Here is a 24812-nt window from a genome sequence, read left to right on the forward strand (position 1 = left end):
CTTGGCCCGAAGCCACAGCCTCCCCTAGCCCTCTCTCCCTCCAGCTTAACGCACCCACCTCCCCCTGACACGTACCCGGTAAATATCTGTTAAGTGACCGAATGAACTCGAGCATGCTCCGAGCAAAGGTGCTTAGATTTTTGGCAAGGGCTGTCAGGTACCAAAAACTCTCTAACACGTGATCCCTGTCCTCACAGGGCTTACATGCTTAGTGCAGCTGGGCAGCCAGATCAGGAAGGAAGCCTTGTCAGAGGCCTCCAGGGCAAGAGTCCAGAAGAACTCAGAATGCCCTCTAATGCCTCATACACTCTATGGCAGAGAGTGCCCACCCCCAAGTTCTCAGGGTGGTTGTGGATCATTTTGAGATGAATGGTCTCAGTGGGATTCTTTTTCCAAAGAACAGTTGAATAAATCAGGGAGCCACGATGGGTGTTCAATTTGCAACGTGCCCACACATACGGCAAATTATTAGATCATGTTCCTTGGAAGTGTCCTTCCTGCCTCTCTCTCTCCCGCCTTTCCATTCCATTTCCCCACATACCAGAGTGCACAGGAGTGAAGCAAGGAGAGGCCCAGAACCAAGGGAGCCACATTCAATCTTGAGGGGCTCATTCCCTCCCATCCCCGACCAAGTTACAGCTCTGGGAGCTCCTGGGTGACTGGGCCGCCAGGGAGGGCAAGGAGTCCTGGGAAGAGAGAGGGGCCAGGAGCTCTCCAGCACGGACCTTGCCCGTGGACTTGACCCCCTTCCAGATGCAGAAGTAGCAGATGACCCAGGCGAGCAGGAGGCACAGGGCCAGCTCCCAGCGCAGGGCCCCCAGGTCATGGATGCCATCAGAGATCTTCAGGACCCGCCTCCTGGGGAGAGAAGGTTGGGCTGGGCTCCGCCTTTGCCCCCAGCCTCAGTTTTGTGGCCCACATGTCTCAGGCAGCAGAGTCATGCCTGCAGGCTCTCGTCCAAAGGCTCGTCAGCTCTTTTCGCTCAGATTCACAAGGCTCTCCTTTGCCCAGAGATGGGGATAGATAGCAAGGGAGACAACTAGAAACTGTTCCCAGGTAAGTGTGGTCTGGGAGGCTGAGCACCAATTTAACCTAGAGAGGGAGGGGCAAACACATATATTCCCAACCAGGGTTTCAGGATGTGTTGATGTTAGGAATCACCAGGTGAACATGGATGTGAGGGAGGGGGGCTAGGAGGCAGCCTGCACGCAGCTGCAGGGCAGAGGGAATTAGGAGTGTCCACACACACATGTGTGCCATCTAACATGGGGGTGGGGATGGGGGGGAGGGAAGGCAGGTGTGGCCTAAGGAAAGTTGCAAAATTCTCATCTCTGAAACCCATTCTGCATTAATCACGAATACAAGCCCAGCGGGGGCGCAGGGGGGCAGGGGAAGCCACTTAGGTGACAGGGCCACCACATGAGCTCATCCCTATGCCCTCTTTTCCAACACACAGCCCACACTGGGATGGGGAGAGGGCCTCACTTACTCCCAGAACTCGATGACAGGAGAGGTGGCATTCTCAGAGGTCACATTCAGGGAGCCATTGGTCCTCTGGAACTCTACACAGTATTCTACCCGTGGGTCCCAGGGAAGGAAGCAAGAGAAAGGTCATTCACTATTTGGCATGGCCAGAGAGAGGGGTGTGAAATTATAGGGCAATGGGAAGGAAGGGATCTGGAAGGAACTCGGCTGAAGTTGTCCATACACAACATCCTCAAACACAGGTAACTTCAACAAGCTTACTGCGCCTTCTCCCACATGACTTCACGGGCGGGTTTCTAAATGTCTGGGGACATACTCTTACTAAAGCATCATAAGATGGGATCACAAAGGGAGCTCTGCTTCTGCCTTCTTCAAAGTTTGCAAATATTTCTAGGTCACTGCCTTGTATGAAGGCACAATCTCTGAAGGATAATAACCTTTTCTAGGGAAGACATGTAGCAGAGTGGCCAAGAGTTCAGATACAAGGTCAGAAAGTTCTGGCTCGAATGCCTACCCTCTGGTCATTTGCTGTGTGGCTCTCTGACGTCACTTTGCTCGACCCTAGAATGCACATAGTGATACCCAGTTGTGAGACTGATGGGGGACTAAATGAAAACCTGAGTATAAAGCGCCCGGCAAGTAGTGGCTCTTAATTATTTGTAAGTGACCTTGGAGTTTCACGATGAGGGGCGGGGGCTTGCATTCTTTTTTACGTCGTGTTAGCATAATAATCGTAGAAAACTTTAAACCAGATAGTTTTCCCCACTGTACACATTTCTTAGAAATGGCCTGTTGCAGGTCATGAATGACTGACTGAAGGCTGGAATCCAGCTCAGCAAGTTGTATGCCTTACCTCCACAACACCTGCCATCAGACCATTCTCATTACGGCCACCTGTGGGTCCCCACCATTTTGTGGCTCCTCCGCTGCCCTCTGCTTCCTACCCTTGCCTCCCTCGTGGAATCTCCACACAGCAGCCAGAATGATTTTGTTAAAATTTAAGTAACTCCACATCACATCTGTGACATGAAACTCTCCAATGAGCTTCCCACCCCACGCAGAGAAAGAAGATATGACCCCTATAATGGCCTCTGAGGCCCTTTTCAATCTACCACCATCATGTCTGACCTTGTCCCCTGGGGGGGGGGTCCCCACTGACCTGCTCCGGCGATATCTGCTCCAGCCACACCCTGCTGTTCCCAGGACAGCAGAGTGTGGCACAAGGCCACCTCAGGGCCTCTGCACTGCAGCTGACTCCCCACCACCCCTCCTTCAGAGCACAACTCCTGTGTCATCTCAGTAAGGTCTTTCCTGATGACCCTATTGAAAATGACAACTGCCACCCCTAAAACTCCCAATTCCTCCTTCCCATTATATGTTTCTCCCTAACCTTTCTTTTAACATAATACATATTAGGCATTTAATTTTGTTTACGGTCTGTGTCTCGCCATTAGGACAAAACCTCCATGAGGGCAGGGACCCTTGTGTGCCTTATCATAACCCCAGTTGCTTAGAACAGAGCCTGGTACAGGTAGGAACTCAATAAATGTCTGTTGAATGAATGCCCATGGAGTCTTCTTTCCACAGAACCCTCTCTCTCCTTGAAGCTTCAGTTTGCCCAGAAAAATGGTGTTTCATCTTGACAGGATGGGATGTCTTCTGCTACAAATGATGCTAGGCTCTGAGTAAAACCAGACTCACTAGGATAAATGTCAAAAATATCAAGAAGCAAAAGACTCGGGTATGGAATGTGCCTTGAGATTGTCTCAGAGATCCCCCAGTCAACCCCAAGGTTTGTAGGCCTCACAATACCCTGAAGCAAAAGCCCTAGGCCACCAGAAATTTGCAACATTTCTACAAAAGGAACTCCCCTGAGATCTGGATCAAATCAACATCTGACAAGCTGGTTGTCAAGGGTGATTTCAGGATAAATAGAATGAACAAATGGGGGAGGAAAGAAGGAAGGAGGGAAAAAAGAAAGAAAAAAAATAATAAAGAAAATACTAGAATAGAACCGATTTTTAAGACTGGACTCATCCAACAAAATATTTTTATTGAGCGCTTATGATGTAGCCAGCACCAGAAAGTAAGTAAGTGCCACAGTGGAGTCAGGGCTCAGGGTAGGCACCACCAGGCATGTTTAAGAAGAACCTAAGGAGGGGCGCCTGGGTGGCTCAGTGGGTCAAGCCTCAGCCTTCAGCTCAGGTCATGATCTCAGGGTCCTGGGATAGAGCCCCGCATCGGGCTCTCTGCTCAGCAGGGAGCCTGCTTCCTCCTCTCTCTCTGCCTGCCTCTCTGCCTGCTTGTGATCTCTCTCTCTCTTTCTCTTTCTCTATCAAATAAATTAAAAAAAAATAAAAATCTTTAAAAAAGAAGAACCTAAGGAATCTAGGTTGTAGGGGGAGGAGCCTCCAAGATTGGACTCTTCGCTTGCCAGCTGGTGGGATGAAGGTGGCAGAGATCAGCACCAGAACCTCCTAGAAAGGGATAAGTGTCTGAGCGCCAGAGGGGCCTTGCTAAGCATTGCCAAGTGTGCCTCCTTGGCAAGCAAAGGGCTCAGACTCCTGGTCAGAACTGAATACCTCACCTAAGCAAAACAAAACAAACCAAAAAAGGAGTCATGGCACAGGTTGGGCCCCCGTGATGAGCACTGAGGGATATTGGGGCTGTGAGAGCAAGTGGAAATGTTGGGTCCAGGCAGGACAGTTCCCCACCTGTGCTGTCCTTGGGTTGGCCTCCAGCCCCATGGGGCTACTTACATTTAAGCTACTTAAAATTAAACAAAAACTTAAAAACTCAGGTCCTCACACACACTGGGCCCATGCCAAGCTCTCCACAGCCACATGTTGCTGGCGGCTACCATGTTGGAGAGTATCGAGAAATTTTCCTCATCGCAGACAGTTCTCTTGGACGGCACTACCCTAGGGATTTTCAATCTTTGTACTTTCTACCAAATCGACTCAGTAGGCCTGTGGCCACGGGTGACTCCTGTTGTCTTCTAAGAGAGTCACAAGCAGTCTTACAAGCACAGGAGAAATCAAGCGTGTTTATAAATCATAAGGAAGATGCACAAAACAGCTTATTCCCTGGTTAAACCGAGATGGACTGTGAGATCGAAAGACCCAAGATAGTATCAGAAAGAAGACGGGAGGAACAAAGATAACGGACAAACAATACATACACCGAAGTGATCAGACTTCAAACTGCAAGAAATAAATGGCTAAACTACATAAAAAGAAATCAGGTCTATTTGCATAATCTGTGACTTCATAATCTATGAATTGAATACACTAACTTTTTAAAATTTGAGTACAGTTGAGAGACCGTTCTTTTTAGTGTGTGACATTTTGCCTGTGATGCTGGTGAATTCTCATGCTGATCTTTGATACAAGATTTCTGTGACCTACTTGGCGGATTATCTAGAATGTCCCAAGTTAAGGTTGGGGATGGGATGCCGGGGATATCCGGATAATCCCAGTCCTGGTTTATGTGGCTGAGCGGCAAGAGGAAGGGGACTCGCCAGGGATGACCTTACCTGTATTCCACTCGTGGTGGCAGCTTCCCCAGGGAAGGTCGATGGTGAAGCTGCTGAAGAGGTAGAAGAGGGCCCAGGCCAGGACAATGATGTAGTAGATGTTCAGGAGGACGACAATCATCTGGGAAGCATATCCGATGCCTGCAGGGCAAAACTGCAGAATTGGGCTAGGGACCATGGACAGAGTTCTCACACGCCCCCCCATCCCCGTCCAGGAGGGGGTTTGCTCTCCACTGTCAGAGCCCTAGACAGCACTGGGCCCAGGCGCCCGGCTCTCTCCTCTGCCTCCCTGGCAGGTGACAAGGGGCTTTTCTCCCTGCGTTCCGTTGCCCTCTACCCGGGCTCCCTGTGTCCTTCCACCTTTATCGGTTCTGAAAATTCACTGATTTAAAGTTATTTTTTAAATGTTAAGACTAACTTGAAGATTCCAATAGTAAATATTCCCTGGAATTAAGCTGATGTCTTTTTGAAATATAAAAATACATGGTAAGAGCAGGAACAGGGGCGCCTGGCTGGCTCAGTCCATAGAGCATGAAACTGCTGATCTCAGGGTTGTGAGTTTAAGCCCCACATTTGGCACAGAGCTTATTTGAAAAAAAAAAAAAAAAAAGTGCAGGTATTCACATGGGAGAAAATTCACATGGGAGAAAATACAACTAGATCCTCCCTAATATTTGCAGATGTGCAAAAGGAAACGATGGTGAAGTACCATTCCGCATAGATAGCCATAGTGAAATTTTTTACAAATGATGTAACTCAGTGATTTCCAAATTTGTCCACATATTAGAGTTACCTGAGAATATTTTTTTAAAAATTTCAAAGCCCAAACCAGACCTGAGACCAATTAAATCACAATCTTTGGGGGCAGGGCACAAGCCTCAAGATATTTTGAAGGTCTCCGGGTGACTCCAATGTGAAGACAAGTTGGGGAACCGCAAATACCCAGAGTTGTGAAAGATACGGGGGAAAGGTGTTTACTCAAGCATAATGACATGGAAAATCAGTATAACATTTGCATAGGGCAATTTAATAAGCCAGACCAAGAGACATCAACTTGATTGTCCATTTGATCCAGTGATCCTAATCCTGGAAATCTATCCCAATGAAATAATCCAGAGAAAAGAGAGAAAAAACTATCTTAACAAATTCACAAGACAGCAGAATATAACAGCTTTATAAGTAATTGAAAATAAGCCAAAAGCCCCAAACAGAGAATTGTTAAGTAAATTATGATATATCCACTCCATTGAAGCTTATGCAATCATTAAATTATTGTTATATAGAAAATGGAAAATAAGGGTGCCTGGGTGGCTCAGTTGGTTAAGCATCCCAACTCTTGATTTCGGCTCAGGTCATGATCTCAGAATCATGAGAGGGTCATTAGATGGACCCCTGAATCATCAGCCTCCACACTGGCTGTAGAGCCTGTTGAAGATTATCTCTTTCAAGGGTGCCTGGGTGGCTCAGTGGGTTGAGCCTCTGCCTTCAGCTCAGGTCATGATCCCAGGGTCCTGGGATCCAGCCCCACATCGGGCTCTCTGCTCAGCAGGGAGCCTCCTTCCCCCTCTCTCTCTGCCAGCCTCTCTGCCGACTTGTGATCCTCTCTCTCTCTCTCTCTGTCAAGTAAATAAATAAAATCTTTAAAAAAAAAAAAAAAGATTCTCTTTCCCTCTCCCCCTTAACCTCCCCCACCCTCTGTCTCTAAAAAAAAAAAAAAGAAAGAAAGAATGAAAGGAAGAAAATAAGGAAGGAAGGGAGGGAGAGAGGGAAGAAGTGAGGGAAAGGGTAATAGGAAGGAAGGAAGGAAGGAAAAGAAAGAGAGAGGGAGGGATGGAGGGAGGGAGGGAGGGAAAGAAAGAAAATGGAAAATAACACTAACTGGAAAGTGGGGACATAAACTGTGTATATCCTGGATTAATACATATGTAAGCTCTATACAGAGAGAAAGAATTAATGAAATGAATCCCTAAAACTGGAAACAACACAAAGGTTTTAAGGTGGGTGATGGTTAAATGAACTGTGGTATGTCCATATCATGGAATACTACTCAGCAATAAAGAAGAATGAACTCTTTATACAAGAACCTGGGTGGATCTCAAGGGGACTGTACTGACTAAAAAAAGCTAATCTCAAAAGGTAAAGACTGCACAATTCCATTTATATAACATTCTCAAAATGACAGAATTATAGAGATAGAGAACAAATCAGTGGTTTCCAGGGACTAGGGATGGGGCAAGAAGGGGCAGACGTAGCATGACAGTGGCATGTCATAATGGGACAGTCTGTATACTGATTGTGGTGATGGTTAAATAAATCTACATGTGATAAAAATAACAATTATACACACACACACATACACACTAATGAGTGCATAGAAAACTGGGGAAATTTGAATAAGGTCTGTGGGTAGTGCCAAATATCAATTTCCAGGTTGTGATTTTTTTTATAGTTAAGTAAGACATTACCATTGGGGAGAACTGGGTGAAGGGTACATGTGACCTCTCTCTACTAGTTTGACAATTTTCTCTGATATATAATTATTTCAAAATAGAAACTTAAAGAAAATCCTATATAGAGAGAAATTTTGAAATAAAACACACTAATGTTTAAATAGCTATTTTGTCAAAACAGTAGAATTGTTACTGGTATTTTTTTGTCACTTAAAATTGTCTTTTTGGTTCTCCTGGGTGGCTCAGTCATTAAGCATCTGCCTTCAGCTCAGGTCATGATCCCAGGGTCCTCAGATCGAGCCCTGCATCAAGCTCCCTGCTTGGCGGGAAGCCTGCTTCTCCCTCTCCCACTCCCCCTGCTTGTGTTCCCTATCTCACTGTGTCTCTCTCTGTCAAATAAATAAATAAAATCTTTTAAATAAATAAATATAAATAAAATAAAATTCTCTTTTTAAATGTCTTGCAATTAATTAAACATTTTGAAAAAATACAAAATCATTTGTTGTATATTTGTAAAATATATAGCTAAAATAGCTTTGCACTCTACTTATTTAATCTGAAATCTTTTTCTCCATCCTCAGCCCCATCTTCTCCATTCTCTGATAGATCAGTACAGCACTGGGCCTACAAGTGGAGGGTTTAACATAAAGACACAGAGTATTAGGTCAACCAGCACTGCTACCAAAGCATTCAGTCATCCCAAATAAAGTTTGTAACCATGTATGCAGATATCCTGGAATCAGGCACAAGGCTACTCACCCTCAAAGATGGGGCAAATCTTCCTCCAGGCTGTGATGCCTCCCTGGCTAGTGTACTGGCCCAGCGCTGTCTCCAAGAGGAAGACAGGAATGCCACAGGTAAAGAGGAAGATGAGGTAGGGGATGAAAAAGGCACCTGTGGGTCGGAAACAGGTTTTCCATTACCCAGCACTAGCCTCCTTGTGATCCACATTCATCTCCTCCCATTACCACCCCGCACTGCCATTTAGAATCCCCAGGGGCGCGGGATGTGCAAAACTGTGGGGGACATTCCTCCAGATATCTGGAACCATAGCAGAGATCAAGAGTCACCGAGTTACCTGACCAGCCCTTTCTTACACTCTGAAAGTTTCAATCTATACCTACCATGATCTGCTCCCCATCAAACATCGATTAGGACTTCAATTATCCATAACTGTGCCAATAGCTAGGAGCTCACTGAATAATGGACATCCCAGAACATTAACATAGCCCACAGACTATAATTCTTTTCAAGGAAATTACTGTTTTGAATGCTAGATAGAGACTTTGAGCAGATTGAAATCAGATTTCCCTTGAGTAATCCTTTCTGCTTCGGTTTTCACAATCCTTTCTGCTTGGCTTTCTGCTGAGACAAGAGTGCTGATGCTGGAAATGCTGGCATTTTCTCCACTGTAAACCTCTGTCTGTTGCCAAGGTAGACAGAGGAGTTCACAGAGTACCAGAGAAAAAAGAACTGCACAGAGAGGGAGATCCAAATATCTGCAGGGTGTCCACTTCTAGCTTTCAACTAAGGGCTGGTCCAATAAAAAATAAGTACATATGTCTGAGGAAACTACCCAAGGTAAGGGAAAGAACCATTTCAAAAGATGGAGAGTAATGGCGCTCACAGAGGGCTGGGAGAAGGGCTGACTCCCACCAGCTAGACTGGAGAGTCCCAGAATTCACAAGGCATTGGAAAGAGAAGGCATTTCCACTGAAATGGAGAATAATTAGCCCTAGATTGAGCACAACTCTGGTTCTGTATAACAAATCTCGGAAGCAACCCCCGAAAGTATCAAATAACTTCGCTAGCTCCAAACAAAACTCAAGAATATTTGTAGGGGGTGTCTGGGTGTCTCAGTCATTAAGCGTCCGCCTCCCACTCAAGTCATGATCCCAGGGTCCTGGGATCAAACCCCGCATGGGGCTACGTGCTCAGCGGGAAGCCTGCTTCTCCCTCTCTCCCTCCCCATGTTTGTGTCCTCTCTCTCACTGTGTCCCCCTCTGTCAAATAAATAAATAAAATCTTTTTTTAAAAGAATATATATAGAAATATAAAAATACTCAGCAACCAATAAAGCAAAAATCACCAGGTTTGGTGTCCAATCAAAAATTATCAGGAAAGGGAAGCCTGGGTGGCTCAATTGGTTGAACATCTAACTTGATTTTGGCTCAGGTCATAATCTCAGGGTCATGGGATTGAGCCCCATGTTGGGCTCCACACTCAGCACAGAGTCTGCTTGTCCCTCTCCCTCTGATTCCCCCCGCACTCACTCACTCTCACTCTCACAAAGAAATAAATAAAAACTTTTGTAAAAATTACCAGGAAAACAAGCAGAAAAATATCACTTATAACGAGCAGGTAAATCAGTTGATGGAACCCAACCCATACTTAAACCGATGTTAGAATAAGCAGATATGGACGCTAACATGCTTATTATAATTGTGTTCCATATAGTCAAAATGTTAGACAGAGATGTGAAAGATACTGAAAACACCCAAGTCAAATGTCTGAAGATGAAAACCCCTGGCGCACCTGGCTTGTTCACCCCGTAGAGCATGTGACTCTCAGTCTTGGGGTTGTGAGCTGAAGCCCCACGTTGGGCAAGGAGCCTACTTTAAAAAAAAAAAATAGAGGTGAAAACCACAATGTGTGAGATGAAAAATAAATTGGATGGGATTAATGGCAGATTAACAGCAGAAGAAAAGATTAGTGAACTTGAACCACAGAGTAGAAACTATCCAAAATAAAACAAAAAAGAGGTTTAAAAAAAAGTGTCAGTGAGCTATGGAACAATTTCAAAAAGTCTGACATACTAGCATCTGGAGTCCCTGAAGAGATAAAAGATGGGGAGGGAGGGTCAGAAAAAAATTTGAAGAAATAATGGGTGAAATTTTTCCAAATTTTTTTCCAAATTTGATGAAAACTATAAATCCACATATCCAAGAAGCTATATGAGCCTCAAGATAAGAAACATAAAAAACACTATAAGAAGGCACATCATAATCAAGTTATTTAAACCAGTGACTAAGAGTTTTTTAGAGGAAATCTTAGCAGCAGATTGTCAGAGAGGGACAACTGGGTGACTCAGTCAGTTAAGCATCTGCCTTCATCTTGGGTCATGATCCCAGGGTCGTGGGATTAAGTCCCACATTGGTCTCCTTGCTCAGTGGGGAGCCTGCATCTCCTTCTGCCTGCTGCTTCCTCTAATTGTGTTCTCTCTCTCCCTCTCTCTCTGACAAATAAATAAATAAAATCTTAAAAAATAAAAATAAAATTATGGGGTGTCTCAGTGGGTTAAAGCCTCTGTCTTCAGCTCAAGTTATGATCCCAGGGTCCTGGGATTGAGCCCCACATTGGGCTCTCTGCTCAGCAGGGAGCCTGATTATCTTCCTGCCTGCCTCTCTGAATACTTTGATCTCTGTCAAATAAATAAATAAAACCTTTTAAAAAAATAAAATTAATCAGAGAAAAAAAGACACATATGTACAGAGAAACAAAGATAGGATGACCTCAAATTTCTCACTGAAAACAATGCAAACGAGAAGATAGCAATAAGAGGGCACATTAGTTCCAGTACTGAAGGAAAGAAGAAACTTTTAGCTAGACTCCCAATAAAAATACTGTTCAAAAACTAAAGTGAAGTAATGCTTCTTAAGACAAGCAAAACCTGAAAGAATCCATCCCTAGAAGACCTGCACGATAATAAAGGTTAAAGAAAGACCTTCAGGCAGAGGGGAATATGATGCTACACAAAGGAACAAAGAATGTTGGAAACGGTAACTGCATACATAGATAAACATCTAAGAATTTTCTCTTATCACCCAAATCTCTTTGAAAGATGACTGACTAGTTACACAATATGAGGTGGAGTTTATAACATATGAAAAAGTAAAATGTGTAGCAAAGAGCACAGATGTCAAGAGGAGAGAGATGGAAATACATTATTGTAAGGTTCTTGCATGTAAAGCAATAGAATATCACGTGAAGGTGAATGGTGATAAATTAAAGATGCACACCACAAAATAAATAAAATCTTAAAAAAAAAAAAAAAAGGGTGCATGGGTGGCTCAGTGGGTTAAAACCTCTGTCTTCGGCTCAGGTCATGATCTCAGGATCCTGGGATCAAACACCGCATCGGGCTTTCTGCTTGGTGGGGAGCCCGCTTCCTCCTCCTTCTGCCTACCTCTCTGCCTACTAGTGATCTCTCTGTTAAATAAATAAATAAAAATCTAAAAAAAAAAAAAAAGATTCATGCCACAAAATCTAAAACAATCCTTCAGGGGCTTCTCAGTGACTCAGTTGGTTAAGTGTCTGCCTTAGGCTCAAGTCACAGTCTCAGGGTCCTAGGATCGAGTCCCACATGCTGAGCAGGGAGCCTAGTTCTCCCTCTGCATCTGCCCTTCCCCCATTTGTGCTCTTTCTCTCTCTCTCTCTCTCAAATAAATAAAGTCTTTTCAAAAAATAAAATAAAACCATCATTCAACTAACATAACAAAGAGTTGTGGCTAATAAGCCATCAAAAGAAGAAAGCCAACAATGAAATAATAAAAAATAACCAATTAATTCAAAAGAAAGCAGAAAGGTAGGAAGAGGGGAACAAAGAACTGATAGGACAAATAGAAAACAAATAGTAGGGTGCCTGGGTAGTTCAGTGGGTTGGGTCTCTGCCTTTGGCTCAGGTCATGATCTCAGGGTCCTGGGATCAAGGCCCGAATCAGGCTCTCTGCTCAGTGGGGAGCCTGCTTCCCCCTCTCTCTCTGCCTGCCTCTCTGCCTACTTGTGATCTCACTTTCTCTCTCTCTCAAATAAATAAATAACATCTTAAAAAAAAGAAAACAAATAGATAATTTATTTAAACTTAATGCGGTAAACTAAACTGATAATTACTTTAAATGTAAATAGTCTAAACATCCCAAATAAAAGACAGAGATTGTCAGAGGGGCTTCAAAACAAAAACTAGCAAGACTCTGCTATATGTTTCTTAAAAGAAATGCGCTTTAAGTATCAAGACATGAAAAGAAGGAAATCCTGCCTGCTGAGATAAGGTAGATGGACCTCGAGGATATTGTTTGCAGGGAGAGAATAAGAAACTGTATGTTCAAGGGCTGCAGCATTCCCCACCTGCTGGCCAGGATGGCAGGAGAACTTAGCTCTCCTCTGCCTTTGGCCTCCAACTTCCTGGGGAACCTAAGCAAGTGTCCTTTCTCCTTTATGTTTCTCATTAGCAAAGCGAGGAGTAGAGAAGTGATGTCAGGTCCCTTCTGGACTTCACATCCCAGCTTTGTCATCATCCAGGGTCCCTTTGCTCATGTCCCAGTCCCAAACCAGTAACCACAGACCAGAGCACCAGAGGCCTCAGCCACCATGAGCTCAGGCCTCCAGCAAAACCTGTATGTTCTCAGTTATATGCGGACCTGAAAAGGTCAAATTTGGGGACACCTAGCTGACTCAGTTGGAAAAGCTCGTGACTGTAATCTCAGAGTTGTGAGTTCAAGCCCCACGTTGGGTGAGGAGATTACTAAAACAAACAAACTTTAGAAAAATAAAAATAAAAAGGCCCAATCTGTGGAATTAAAAGGTAGAACGGTGATTGCCAGAGGTTCAGGGATGGGGGAAATGAGGAGATAAACTTGCACCTATAAAATGAATAAGCTCTGGCAATCTAATGTACACAGCAGTGTGCCTATAGTGAACAACACCATATCATATACTTGAAAGCTGTTAAGAGACTAGATTTTGAGTGTTATCACCAAGAAAAGATAATTACGGGAGGAAATGGAAGTGTCAGTGTCAAATAATTGTGGTAATCATTTCACAGTAGATAACACGGATTGAATCATCACATTGTACACCTTAAACTTAATATATGTCGTGTCAGTAATATCTCAATAAAACTGGAAAGACATTTAAAAAAACCAAACCACATTTGTGGTTATACTCAGGGCAGCAAAGGTAAGAGAGGTGAGAGAAAGGGACAGGAGGGAACTTGAGGGAGTCATGAATACAATACAAGTTCATTATCTTGATTGTGGCAACGGTTTCATAGGTGTATACATGTCAAAACTGTACACTTTAAATAGGCACATTTTGTTGTAAATCAGTTATATCTTAATAAAACTGTTTGAAAATGAAAGTTAATGGGGACTAGCATTTTGCAGTCCCTCACCTTCCAAATCTCTGGTTTGTAGTCTACATGTCTATACGTCCCGCTGAGGAAAGCACCTGATTCCCACAGGGCAAAGAAATAAAGATCATAAACTCCATGGTGTAATAAGTCCATAAATCAATCCAAAACTTACTGAGCAGGAAAAGAAAATTCCAGAAGAGAGAACTCAGTAGCCAATTTGAACAGTTACAGCTTAGAGTTGAAAACATGGCAGAAAAAGAAAGAGAGCAGAGAGAGATAGAAAGACAGAGAGAAAGAGAATTTTCAGACCAATTCAAGCCCCTCCTCCCCACCTTTATGCTACCTGATCTTTCCCAATAATCTGAGCCAATGTTTAACCACAGAGGGTTCCATGGTCAGCTCTGTTCCCCTAGTCCTCTGCCTCTTGGAGCATGTGGGCAGCTGGCCACAAGGGGCAAGTTCCACACTTGACAAGCTGAGACACTGGTCCTACAAGGGGAAGGGGTCAAGGGAGTGATGGGCCCCAGAGGGCCCGGGTGCAGACTTGGGGGTCCTATGGAGGCCCAGCCTCTTTCCCTACCCAAGCCCTGGTCACCATGATTAGAAGATGGAGCTAGTCCTAGAGATCCTAGACCTCAGTGATCTGCTCCCCCATCCCGGCAGATTAGTCTCCTTCCCCAAATTCTGAAGGGTCCTGGCATGCTTCCCTGTAAGATGGGGGAGGCCCCATGTCCAACCTAGAAGGGAATCATTCTGCAGGCCACTCTTCTACAAAGGAACCCATTCTGTGGTGTCTTCTGTAATATTCCAGCAAATATTTAAAAAGCCTAAACTGATAAGATTCTACCCAGTGGTGAGCATCCATGACCTGTTACATGCCAGAAGCAACACTATTCTGACCACTGCTGGGAGCCGAGTCATTAACTGACAGTGGTTAACAAACCATCACACACTAGTAAAATCACAATCGTTATTCTTATATGGAGAAAAAAGCACTCATCATTTCCCTTTGTTCTTTATACTAACAAGCAACATCAAGGAGATCAGTCCTCCCAGAGGCCAGGTACTATTTAATCCTCCTCGCCCTGGTGTCCCTATGGCCTCTGTCCCTGTGGTCTAGGGCTGCCCTCCCTCCATAGCCTGCTGCTCTAAGATCCCTATTCCTAGAAATCCAGCTGTGGGACATTCTGTTGTAGCAGCATGTGGGATGTCCAGGCATTCCAGGGGTGGAGGAACTTGGTCAGCCAGTAGCCAGGGTCCAGGGAGCTAGAGAGAGCTCAGCTGAAGCTCCATGAAGAGTTTGGGTGTCCGGGGACTGAAGATCAGAAGGGAGGAGGGCTTGGAGGGGGATAAGGATCAAGGAAGCATCTGTCTTCACACAAGGTGACCTCCAGCTGGTGTTCTATGACTAGCAAAAACCAATGATTCCTTGCACGATTGACCTCTGCTCCTGGTTTTCAGTAACTTGACTTAGAAATTAAGTATAGGGGTACCTGGCTGGCTCAGTCGGAGGAGCGTATGGCTCTCTTGATCTTGTTCGGGGTCATAAGTTCAAGCCCCACATTGTGTGTAGAGACAACTTAAAAATAAAATTGTAAAAATAAATACAAAAATCAATTTTTTTCTAAAAAATAAATTAAGCATAAAATGGTTGGCGGATGATGTTTTTGACTGGGCTGAGACTGGTGGGCAAGTAATTTACATTCCCTCCTGGCAGAGTTGAATCCTCTTACCAAAACCCTGTCCTACCACCTTCCCCCCAACATCACGCCTTTTGGGTTCTCTGGAGACTTCTCATCCCCATGGTTAGAGCTTTAGGGGACAAGCCTCGGTGGGAAGTCATGTTTGCATTTCCCTCCAGGGGGCTGAGGATGGAGAGCAGGAGAGCTAGATCGAATGTTCACCGGTCTTCCCAGGCAAGAGACCCAGCCCCAGCACCGGCACCGCTGGCTGCACAGGGCACATTGTCATTTCTCTTTAGCACTCACACTGGCTCCCTCCTAACCAGGAGGGAGAACACACAGCAGACATGTACTCTGTCCACTCCCAAGTTTTGCCCAAATAACCCGTACTTCTTATTTCTAATTCTCTTCTGCCCCCATTACCTCGAACCCACTGCAAGCAGAAGCAGTCACTGCCCCAGCCTCCCGGAGCGACCGTTCCTACGAGATCACCAACAAACAGCCCCCATGCCACCAAAGCCAACACTCCAGTCTCCTCCGTACCCTTCTTGACCTTTCTGCAGCATCTGATGTCGTTGTCCTTCCCGGCCCCTCCGACCTCATCACTTCCCTTGCCTCCCAAAACACTTCACGGTCCTGGTGGTCATCCTTCTGCACTGCTGTCTCCTTATCTGCCCCCTGCTCTTTCCTCCCCTTCCCCCATTCCTTGTTCTCTCTTCTCGCCATGAAAGGGCTAATCACCCACCAATTTATATCTCCCATCTGCATCTCCCTCACAGACCACAGACTTCTGTGTTTTACTGCCTAGCGGACAGCTCCCCTTGGATGGCTAAGAGATAGCTCCAGTCAGTGTTCCCAAAATGCAACTCCTTTTTTTCTTCTGAATACCTGCTCCATCACAGTGGAGGGCTCATCCTTCCTCCCCAGTGCTCAGGCTGTACCCCTTGGGACTGCTGAGACCAGAAAGCATCAGTGGGGGTGACAAGAAGTATCTGATTCTGCCTACATCATGGGTGGGGGGGGGTCACCAGTCCCAAGCATTCTGGGTGTTGAGGAACTCACCCTGTCAGCAGCCAGGGTGTAGAGAACCCAGTTGAAGGTTCATGTTCAGAAGCACCCAGAATCTGGGTAGTCAGGTAGATTTGAGGGTTGGGGGGGATGGGAGGAATCAAGGATGACGCTGACACTGTCAGCCTTGTGACTGGTCTGCTTCTTCCCTGACACCTATACACTCCATTCCCAACAGCAGCCAAAGAGATTCTTTCAAAATGTAAGAACTGTAAGAAATGGGGTACCTGGTTGGCTCAGTAGGTTAAGGGTCTGCCTTCGGCTCAGGACATGATCCCAGGGTGCTGGGATCGAGCCCCATGGCAGGCTCCCTGCTCTGTGGGGAGTCTTCTCTCCCTTTTCTCCCTGCCCCTCCCCACTTGTGCTCTCTGCTATTCCCGGTGCGCGCTCTCTCTCTCTCTCTCAAATAAATAAAATCTTTTTAAAAATAATAAAATGTAGATCATGTCACTCCTGCTCAAAACCCTGCTCTGAATCCCCACGTCACTAGAGCCACAGCCAAAGTCTCAAAGTAACTGACAAGGACCTCCCCGATCTGCCACTCCCTGACCCCAGCCTCTATCTACTCCCCTCCTCACAACTCCTCAAACCAGCCAGTCAGCCTCTTGCTTTACGACTCTTAAATCTTGTGTGTCCTCTGCTCGGAGCACTTTTACCCTCAAGAGCCACACAGCCAACTCTCTCACTCCTGGCAAACTTTGGTTCACATGTTCTCAGTGCCCCCTCCCCTCCACCCTTCGCACACACTCCTGATCCCCTTACCCAGCTCTCCTTGGTCTTTTTCCATAGCACTCCTTAACTTCTGATATACTGTATAATTTTCCCATTTAGTATGTTTCTTGTCTGTTTCCCTCCTCTAGAATGTAAGCCCCACAAGGACAGGGAATTGTTCTATTCTGTTTATACACAGATGCCAACAATTTAGAAGAATGCTGGGCAAATGGAATGTAGCCAATAATTGCTTTAAATGACATGGTCAGGGTCAGGGCTTGTGTGGGCTGTGTGCTGGGATGGCTGGCTGAGACTGGAGAGTCTAGAAAGCCATTAGGGGTGGGCAGGCCCCAGGTTTTGGACAGCAGAGAAGGTGCTCACCAAGTAGACGGCTGAGGCAGGCAAGGCTCCCATCCATCTCCCTGAAGAGCCTACTAGCTGCTTTTGATTTGAGATGGGCTTCTTTCTATTACTTTCTCAGCTTCTCTGGTTTTTGACTATAGTGTTTCACTGTTCTCCTGCTTTTTCTTTTTCTTTTTTCTTTCTTTCTTTTTTTTTTAATTTCACCTGCTTTTCTATCATATTCTTGCCTCAGCCCTTTCTCTGCTCGGGAAGTCACTTCAAATTGGGATCTACCAGATGTTAAAGCTGGAAGGAATCAGAGAAGACATCGTCGGTTTAGAACAAAAAATATGTAAGTTTAGAACAAAAATATGTTTGGGGAACTTTTTCATTCCTGACCTCATCACTGAACAAATATGGATAAAAAGTGCCCGCCTAACTTATCTTCTCGCTCTGCCCCAAGTCCCAAAGGGGCTGTTTAAGTCTGGGAAGTTGAAGAAAGGGCCTGTAAGCAGTCTGATAGGGTCCATTACCTGAGCACAGTTCACCCCAGTGTGCCCCCAGCATCTTTCTCCAGAACTTGCTCAAAACATTCCTCTCATCCCCTAGGAGTCCCCAGGGATCCCTAGTTGGAGAATCATGGGTTTAAGTAAAATCACTACACCAGGAGGAAGAAGGGTGGAATCCATGTAAGTAGTCTCCACTCTCCTCACCTTCCTGCCCCACACGGGTAACAAAGGGTCCTGTCAGAAAGAGGCATCAATCAGTCTGTTCCTTGCCAGACAAGGGGGTGAGAAGAGCAAGTGTTGGAGTCCATTCCCTGGAGGAACTTGCTTTCCCAGGAAGGCGAGGGGAGCTGAATGATGACAGAAAGGTTAAACCACAAGGAGCACCACAAACCAGGCCTGTCCGTCTAAAGACCCCACACATCCTAGGTGAGTCCTCCTTACCTTGGCAAAGGAGGCTTTCCATTAATTTACCCGGTGGCCCTGGATGACTCATGCCCTTCAGAGCAAACCTGAGCATCAGCCTCTAGCTCCAAAGACCCTCAGAACACTTCCCTCCAGCTGCTGTCGTCCATCAAGGAAAAGACGAGTCCTAAGGCGCTACGTTTGATCAAGGGAAGAGACTGTGGGTGGCAGTGTTAGGGATTAAACAGTTTGACTGGATCCAGGACACAGAAAAGGTGTCTCCACTCCCAGTCAGAATCAGCACCGCTGGAAGGCTATCCAGGGAAGAAGCCGCCAACAAGCTGGCACACCCACCCCCTTCCCTCACAAGCCCATGGCAAGAACCAAGGGACCCCCTACTCTTCCTGGGCCTGCATTTCCACCCAAGCCAGCCTCACACTCTCCGGGGCCGGCACGCACTTACCACAAAGCCCTGAGGCAGAGCTCAGATCCAAACACGGCCAGACAAGCTCCCCTCAATGGGGTGAGCCCACACTCTGCCCCCCCTCACCACACACACACACACACACACACACACACACACACACACACATGCACACACACACACTGCTCCTGGTCACAGCTCCCTTTGCTTCCCTTTCCTCAGCCCAGTGGTTTTGCAACAGAAATCACTGAAAATCACTCCCTCCCGTCTCTTCGTGCCACTCCCGCTAATTCCCAGGCCAACCTTTACCCAATTCCAGAGAGGCTTGGGGAAAGCTGCTCACCTCCTAATCTTCCTGCCATGTGAGGAGCTAAGCTGGTTACTAGGCTCCAGATACAGAGCCCCAAAGCCCAGCTTAGCCTCCAGACTCCTCCTCCGCCCTGGACCAGCCTCGTCCCTCCACCCAGCTCACTGAAGGGAGGCATGTGGAGTGTCCAAGGCTGGGGTGGAAGTGGGAAGACCTCTTTTCTTCCCTCACACACCGCACAGAACAAAGTCCTGTGATTTCAGGCTGCTGGCCAGAAATCCCCCGGGGGGAGAAAGGACATATCAGCCCATCCCTCCCCTCTGGAAACATACAAGTTAACTTCCAACTCCAAGGCCAGGCCACCAATTGCCACGATCCTGAGAACAGCACTCCAAGACTTCAGAGCGCCAAGCCAGCCCTCCCACCTCCCCTGTCCAAAACCACTGGGAGGCGGAGCTCCATGCATTTGAGAGGATCCGACTCCCCAGGAAAAGGACAGGTGTTAGGCTGGGGCACCCGCCAATCCTGTGGCCCACAGAATAACCACGGCCCTCAGCATTTCCCCACGTGACCTACCTCCCCATTGCCCCTTCCTCCAGCCCAGACGTCCAAACTGGATCTGGGGAGCCCCAACACCTGTATGCTTTACCCACCAACAAGGAGATCTTCCTAACCTACTGCTCACCCAGAATGCTTCAGGACCTGAGAAATCCCTCTGAGCTCTCCCACAGAGGGCTGGGATTGCCTGAAAGTGAGGTACTGGTCAGAGAATGACCACCGCTGCCGGGCAGGAGCGGAGCTGCCCCCAGCGGGCTGGAATGGGGTGGGGGGAGCAGGAAGCCAAAAAGAACCTGGAGTTAATGCCACCTGCCCGCAAAGTTCAGGGAGAGCCGCTGGTATCAAAGGTTATGACACTGGGAGGGCTTGGGTAATGACTGCCTTCAGGAATGGCATCAGGCCAGAGGAATACAGGGAGACACGGACTAAGGAGTTTCAGGACCACAGGACAGTTCAGTAGCAACATCTTCTCCAACATCGCTGCCATTTATTAAGCTCCTGACCTACGTGACCACTGATTCTTACGGCAGCTTGCAAGGCAGGTACTGCTATCTTAATTTACAGGGAGAGCCACTGAGGCTCTGAGAGGCTTAAATGACTCGCCCAAGATGACACACAGATTAAGTAGCAGAGCCAGGGTCCAAACTCTGATCTGTCTGGTTCCAAACCTACGTTCATACTCCTAGGGAGCCACAGCAACATAGAAAAGCCCTGGGGAAAGTCACATAATGTGTCTAGGTCTCAATCTCCTAGGTCTGCAGTGTCCTTCCTGACCCATAAGGGTCTTTCCAACTCCAGCATTTCTGTGCACCCATGGGACTCCCCAGAGGGGCAGTACGTGTGGGAGATGGAGACATCCTCCTTCCAGGGGTGTGTGGGGTGGCACAGTGGCTCTCACCTCCCCCATTTTTGTAGCAGAGATAGGGAAACCTCCAGACATTGCCGAGACCAATGATCTCCCCAGCCACTGACAGCACAAACTCCATCTTGTTGTTCCAGTGTCCCCTTTCCAGGGTGCCATCTTCCTTCGCCTTTTCCATGACTGGGTATGCTGGCTTTGTCTCTCCATTACTGGTTGTGTTCGAGACCCTGCTATCCATCCCACCTGGAAAAGAAGCAAAGTGCTCTATTAACTGCTGGGAATCCTGGGAAGAAAGGCTTCCCCTTCCTTCACCGGCAGATTCCCAAGGGAATGAGTGCACTGGAAGAAAGTAGATTCCTACCCCCTTGCCTGTAGACCCATGTTCTCCTTAGCATCTCTCACTGGTAACAGCTGAGTAATAGCTGCAGAGAATGTATCTTCCTTTCCTGTTCAGAAAGAAAGCATGGAGACTGAGGTACAGGCATGTGCTACACAGGGCAGATCCTCTTGGGTGGGGGCTTGTGGATATGGAAGAATCCACATGGCCCCTGGGTTGTCTAAGTTCCTCTCTGCCAGCCTATGGCTCGCTTTGAATGTGTTACCATGACCTTCAGTGTCTATATTCTGTATGCTGGGGACAGTTGAAAAGATCCTCAAGGCCACCAATTTCCCTTGCAGGAATTTAGTCTAGCAAAGTAACTGTGACTGTGGGTAAAGATTTGGCATTGAAGATGTTCATTATTTACAACAGCAAAAAATTAGAAAGTACGTAAGGTCCCAAAGCGATAGATAGGTTAATAAATTATGGCACATACAGACCCTGGAGCCTTATACTATCATCAAAAATTGTATTGCAGAAGAAAAGGTAATGAAACAAAAGTGCTCACAATATGTGAAGCGAAAAGTTATCAAAGAGCATACTTGATACCATTATGCTTGGAAATATTTCATAAAGCGTATGCATTGGAAGCTTAGGATAGCCACCAAAATGGTTCTCTCTCCATGGTTGGAATATAGGAATGTTTTCCTTATTTCCATTTCCTACATTTTCATCAAAGAACATGATTTATTTTGTACTATTTAAATAAAAGCAAGTTCTTAAAAAATCCTTCCCAAGGAATGAGAAAGGCTGAGGGGGTCCTGGAATTCTGCAGAAGATGGGCTGATTTTTTCAGCTATCCTTCCTTGTCTCTCAGAAGTCAACATAAAAGAAAGATGAACTATGGGCTCGTGTGTGTGTGTGTGTGTGTGTGTGTGTGTGTGTGTGTGTGTGTCTGTGTGATGTTACACATAGGAATCTGTTACAGTAGAGAAGAAAACATGAAATTAGTAAAGAAACACTGTGGGGTGCCTGGGTGGCTCAGTGGGTTAAGCCTCTGCCTTCGGCTCAGGTCACGATCTCAGGGTCCTGGGATCGAGCCCTGCATTGTATCATCGGGTTCTCTGCTCAGCAGGGAGCCTGTTTCTCCCTCGCTCTCCGCCTGCCTCTCTGCCTACTCGTGATCTCTCTCTCTCTGTCAAATAAATAAATAAAATCTTTTTTAAAATTTTAAAAATTAAAAAAAAAATAAAGAAACACTGGTCCAAATGCTTCCCTACCCTATTCTAGACTCTTACCAGGATTAAAGATAAGACTGGACATGGTTCACATTTAGTGAGCAATTACTACTAAGCACTTTACAGATATTTGGTTCCTTTAATCCACAGCCACCCTGAAATGTAAGCAATATTAGTTCTGCTTTGTAAATAAGGGAGCTGCAGCTCAGAGAGGTTAGGTAACATGTCTGTAGCTCTACAGCGAGATAATGGCATCGGCGGGACTTGAACCAACTCTGTCCCTGCTCTTTCCATTAAATCTCTCGATTACATTGGCTACCCAGGTTGATCAGCATGTCTCAGTAGCATCTTCTGATAACTCCCTCCTGATAACTCCCTTTTCTGGAAAAGAAGGCAAATGGGCTTTTTCATACACCTCAGGAAAAATTCATGCTAACAGAACTTTCTCAGGGATAGCCTCATCTTGCCCAGGCTCCCCTATGGCTCCGCCTCCCCAGGGGGGGGCCACCTCAGGGACTGGAACAAGGAACAGTAGGAAAGTCAAGGAACAGTAGGCACCTTCACTCATTTGATAAATTAGGGAATAGGCTGCAGAGATCTTGAGCTAAGAAGGAGAAACCCAACCAGCTGGTCCCGAGAAGGTTCCTCAGTCCTTTCAAGAAGCTTGTCTAACGCCTCATGCTCATCCTGAGCCTCTCTTTACCATCCGATGGGAGTCCTCCAATGGTGGAATGCTATCTCCCTCCCTCCCTCATCCTCCCAGACCCTAGAAGAAACCGCAGGCCTCTCCTGGGTCCCTGGCCTTATGAAGGTGCCTCTCAGAGGTAGTGTGCTGCAGTTAGAAGGTCATGAGCTGGTCAAGCCCGGCACAGACCTTAGCTCTGCGCTGTGCCACTCGCTGTCTGACTCTGGGGAAGTGAATTAACTACTCTGAGTCTCCATTCACTCATCTGTGAAAGCAAGAAGGACTAAGTGAGGCACTAGATATATATAAAGGAAAGCACCTCGTAGAATAACAGTACTCAGATTTTTATTTTCTTTCAGTATTGCCAAAGAGGTGTTCATTGTCTCATCTCACAGAAAAGAAAGGCTTTCTTTCCTCTCAGTCTAGGGTTCTTATCCTCTAAAGCCCATGGGCCCTCAAGTCCATGGCCACTGAACCTTCAGAAAGCCCAGAATATAGCATCTAGTCTTTGCACAGGCACACAGAAGTGGCAGGATCTGTTTTCTAGGAGAACCAAAAAATCCTTGGGTTGTACGAACTATGATCTTACCAACCTGTAGTCTGAAACCCAGAAACAGAAGAAAAAGAGAGCGAGAGAGAGAGAGAGAGAGAGAGAGAGAAGAAAATGTCACCAACCTTAGTGTGCTTGCTGCCAGAGGTCCAGTGGGGTGGGGGAAAGAATGATCTAAGGGGGAAGGGGAAGGTGCTGGCTATTTAAAGTGTGGTTCCAACTCCTCTGCCGCACTTGTAATTCTAAACTTGGCCCAGCCCACATTCCGCCTCCTGCCTGCCCCCCTCCACGTTCCCTCCCCTGAGCACCAGACAACTCACAGCCCCGGGAGTGCGAGCGCACCCTGGCAGGTCAGGCCAGTTGCTTGAGAGGCCGGGCAGCAGGCAGTCTTCCCCAGACCTCACAAGCTCTTTCCTCTGGCCACCTCAGGGTCTCCTTAGAGGGATTCTGCCTTCCACCCTTTCTCTGGCTCCAGCGCTCCTATACTCCCATCAGGAATAGGTGTTCCTTTGGTCAGGTGCCCAGTAAATTGAATGTGCATTTCTCTAAGCATTCTGCAGTTTATGATTTGGTGTGGACCATGATTAAGAATAAAGATACATGGGGGCGCCTGGGTGGCTCAGTGGGTTAAAGCCTCTGCCTTCAGCTCAGGTCATGATCCCAGGGTCCTACGATGGATCCCGCCCCTGCATCCGGCTCTCTGCTCTGCAGGGAGCTTGCTTCCTCCTTTCTCTCTGCCTGCCTCTCTGCCTACTTGTGATCTCTGTCTGTCAAATAAATAAAATCTTAAAAAAAAAAAAAGGAATAAAGATATATACGGGCACCTGAAATTAATGTCATGTTGTGAATCAACTATAACTCAATAAAAAAATACACTAATGGAATGAAAAAAAAAATCAGTTATCATTTTTGCAGGTTGTACGCTACTATTTATTTTTTACTTTTTGTTTTACTGGCAAAATTATAGGCATAAAATTCAATAAAGGGAGACTTTTGTCAGAAAAAAAGGAATAAAAATACGTAGATTATAGAAATCTGAGAAGTCAGAAAAACGCCCTCACACACAGATTTTTTAAAGATTTTATTTATTTATTTGAAAGTGAGAAAGCAGGAGCTGGGAGGAGGAGCAGAGGGTGAAGCCGACTCCCCGCTGAGTAGGTCGCCCCACCAGTGGCCCAGTGCGGAGCTGGGGCTGGATCCCATGACCCTGAGGCCATGACTCGAGCCCAAGTCAGAGGCTTCACGGAATGAGCCATCCTGGCCCCTCATTTGCGCATTTATATACATATGGGAAAGTCAAAACAATTAATACTAGTTCTATCTGGAGAGTAGGGTTGGGGCCCGGAAATGAAACATGAAGTACGGGACATTTTTCACTTCTGTTTTCGATTTTTTGGATTGTTAAACAATGTACTAGTTTCGATTTTTTTTTTTTAACGATTTTTTAAACCAATAAAGAGAAGAAAGTGCCAAGCTTAAGCCCTAAACTCATCCTAAGCGGAAGAGCTGGCTGGGAAGAGGAGGCGGCAGCGTCCAGTCCCCGGCGTTTCGCACT

The 24812-nt window shown here is 46.3% G+C and overlaps 1 protein-coding gene across 4 annotated transcripts in view; it reads right to left on the reverse strand.

Annotated features, from left to right (window-relative positions):
* Positions 1-23472, reverse strand: part of SLC6A13 (solute carrier family 6 member 13) — a 37106-nt gene extending 13634 nt beyond the window's left edge. The window contains exons 1-6 of one of the 4 annotated variants that reach the window (XM_059404960.1): positions 23383-23472; positions 20502-20708; positions 8230-8364; positions 5021-5161; positions 1490-1574; positions 726-858 (exon numbers count right to left, since the gene is read on the reverse strand). In XM_059404960.1, the coding sequence (XP_059260943.1) occupies positions 726-858; positions 1490-1574; positions 5021-5161; positions 8230-8364; positions 20502-20703 (696 nt within the window). In that variant the 5' untranslated portion in view covers positions 20704-20708; positions 23383-23472. Of the gene's footprint in view, positions 1-725; positions 859-1489; positions 1575-5020; positions 5175-8229; positions 8365-20501; positions 20709-23382 lie in introns of those variants that run through there. The other 3 variants (XM_059404963.1, XM_059404961.1, XM_059404962.1) reach the window with 3 other exon arrangements.
* Between the last annotated feature and the right edge of the window lie 1340 nt (positions 23473-24812).

Source organism: Mustela nigripes, chromosome 6 (assembly GCF_022355385.1).
Source record: "Mustela nigripes isolate SB6536 chromosome 6, MUSNIG.SB6536, whole genome shotgun sequence".
NCBI lineage: Eukaryota > Metazoa > Chordata > Mammalia > Carnivora > Mustelidae > Mustela > Mustela nigripes.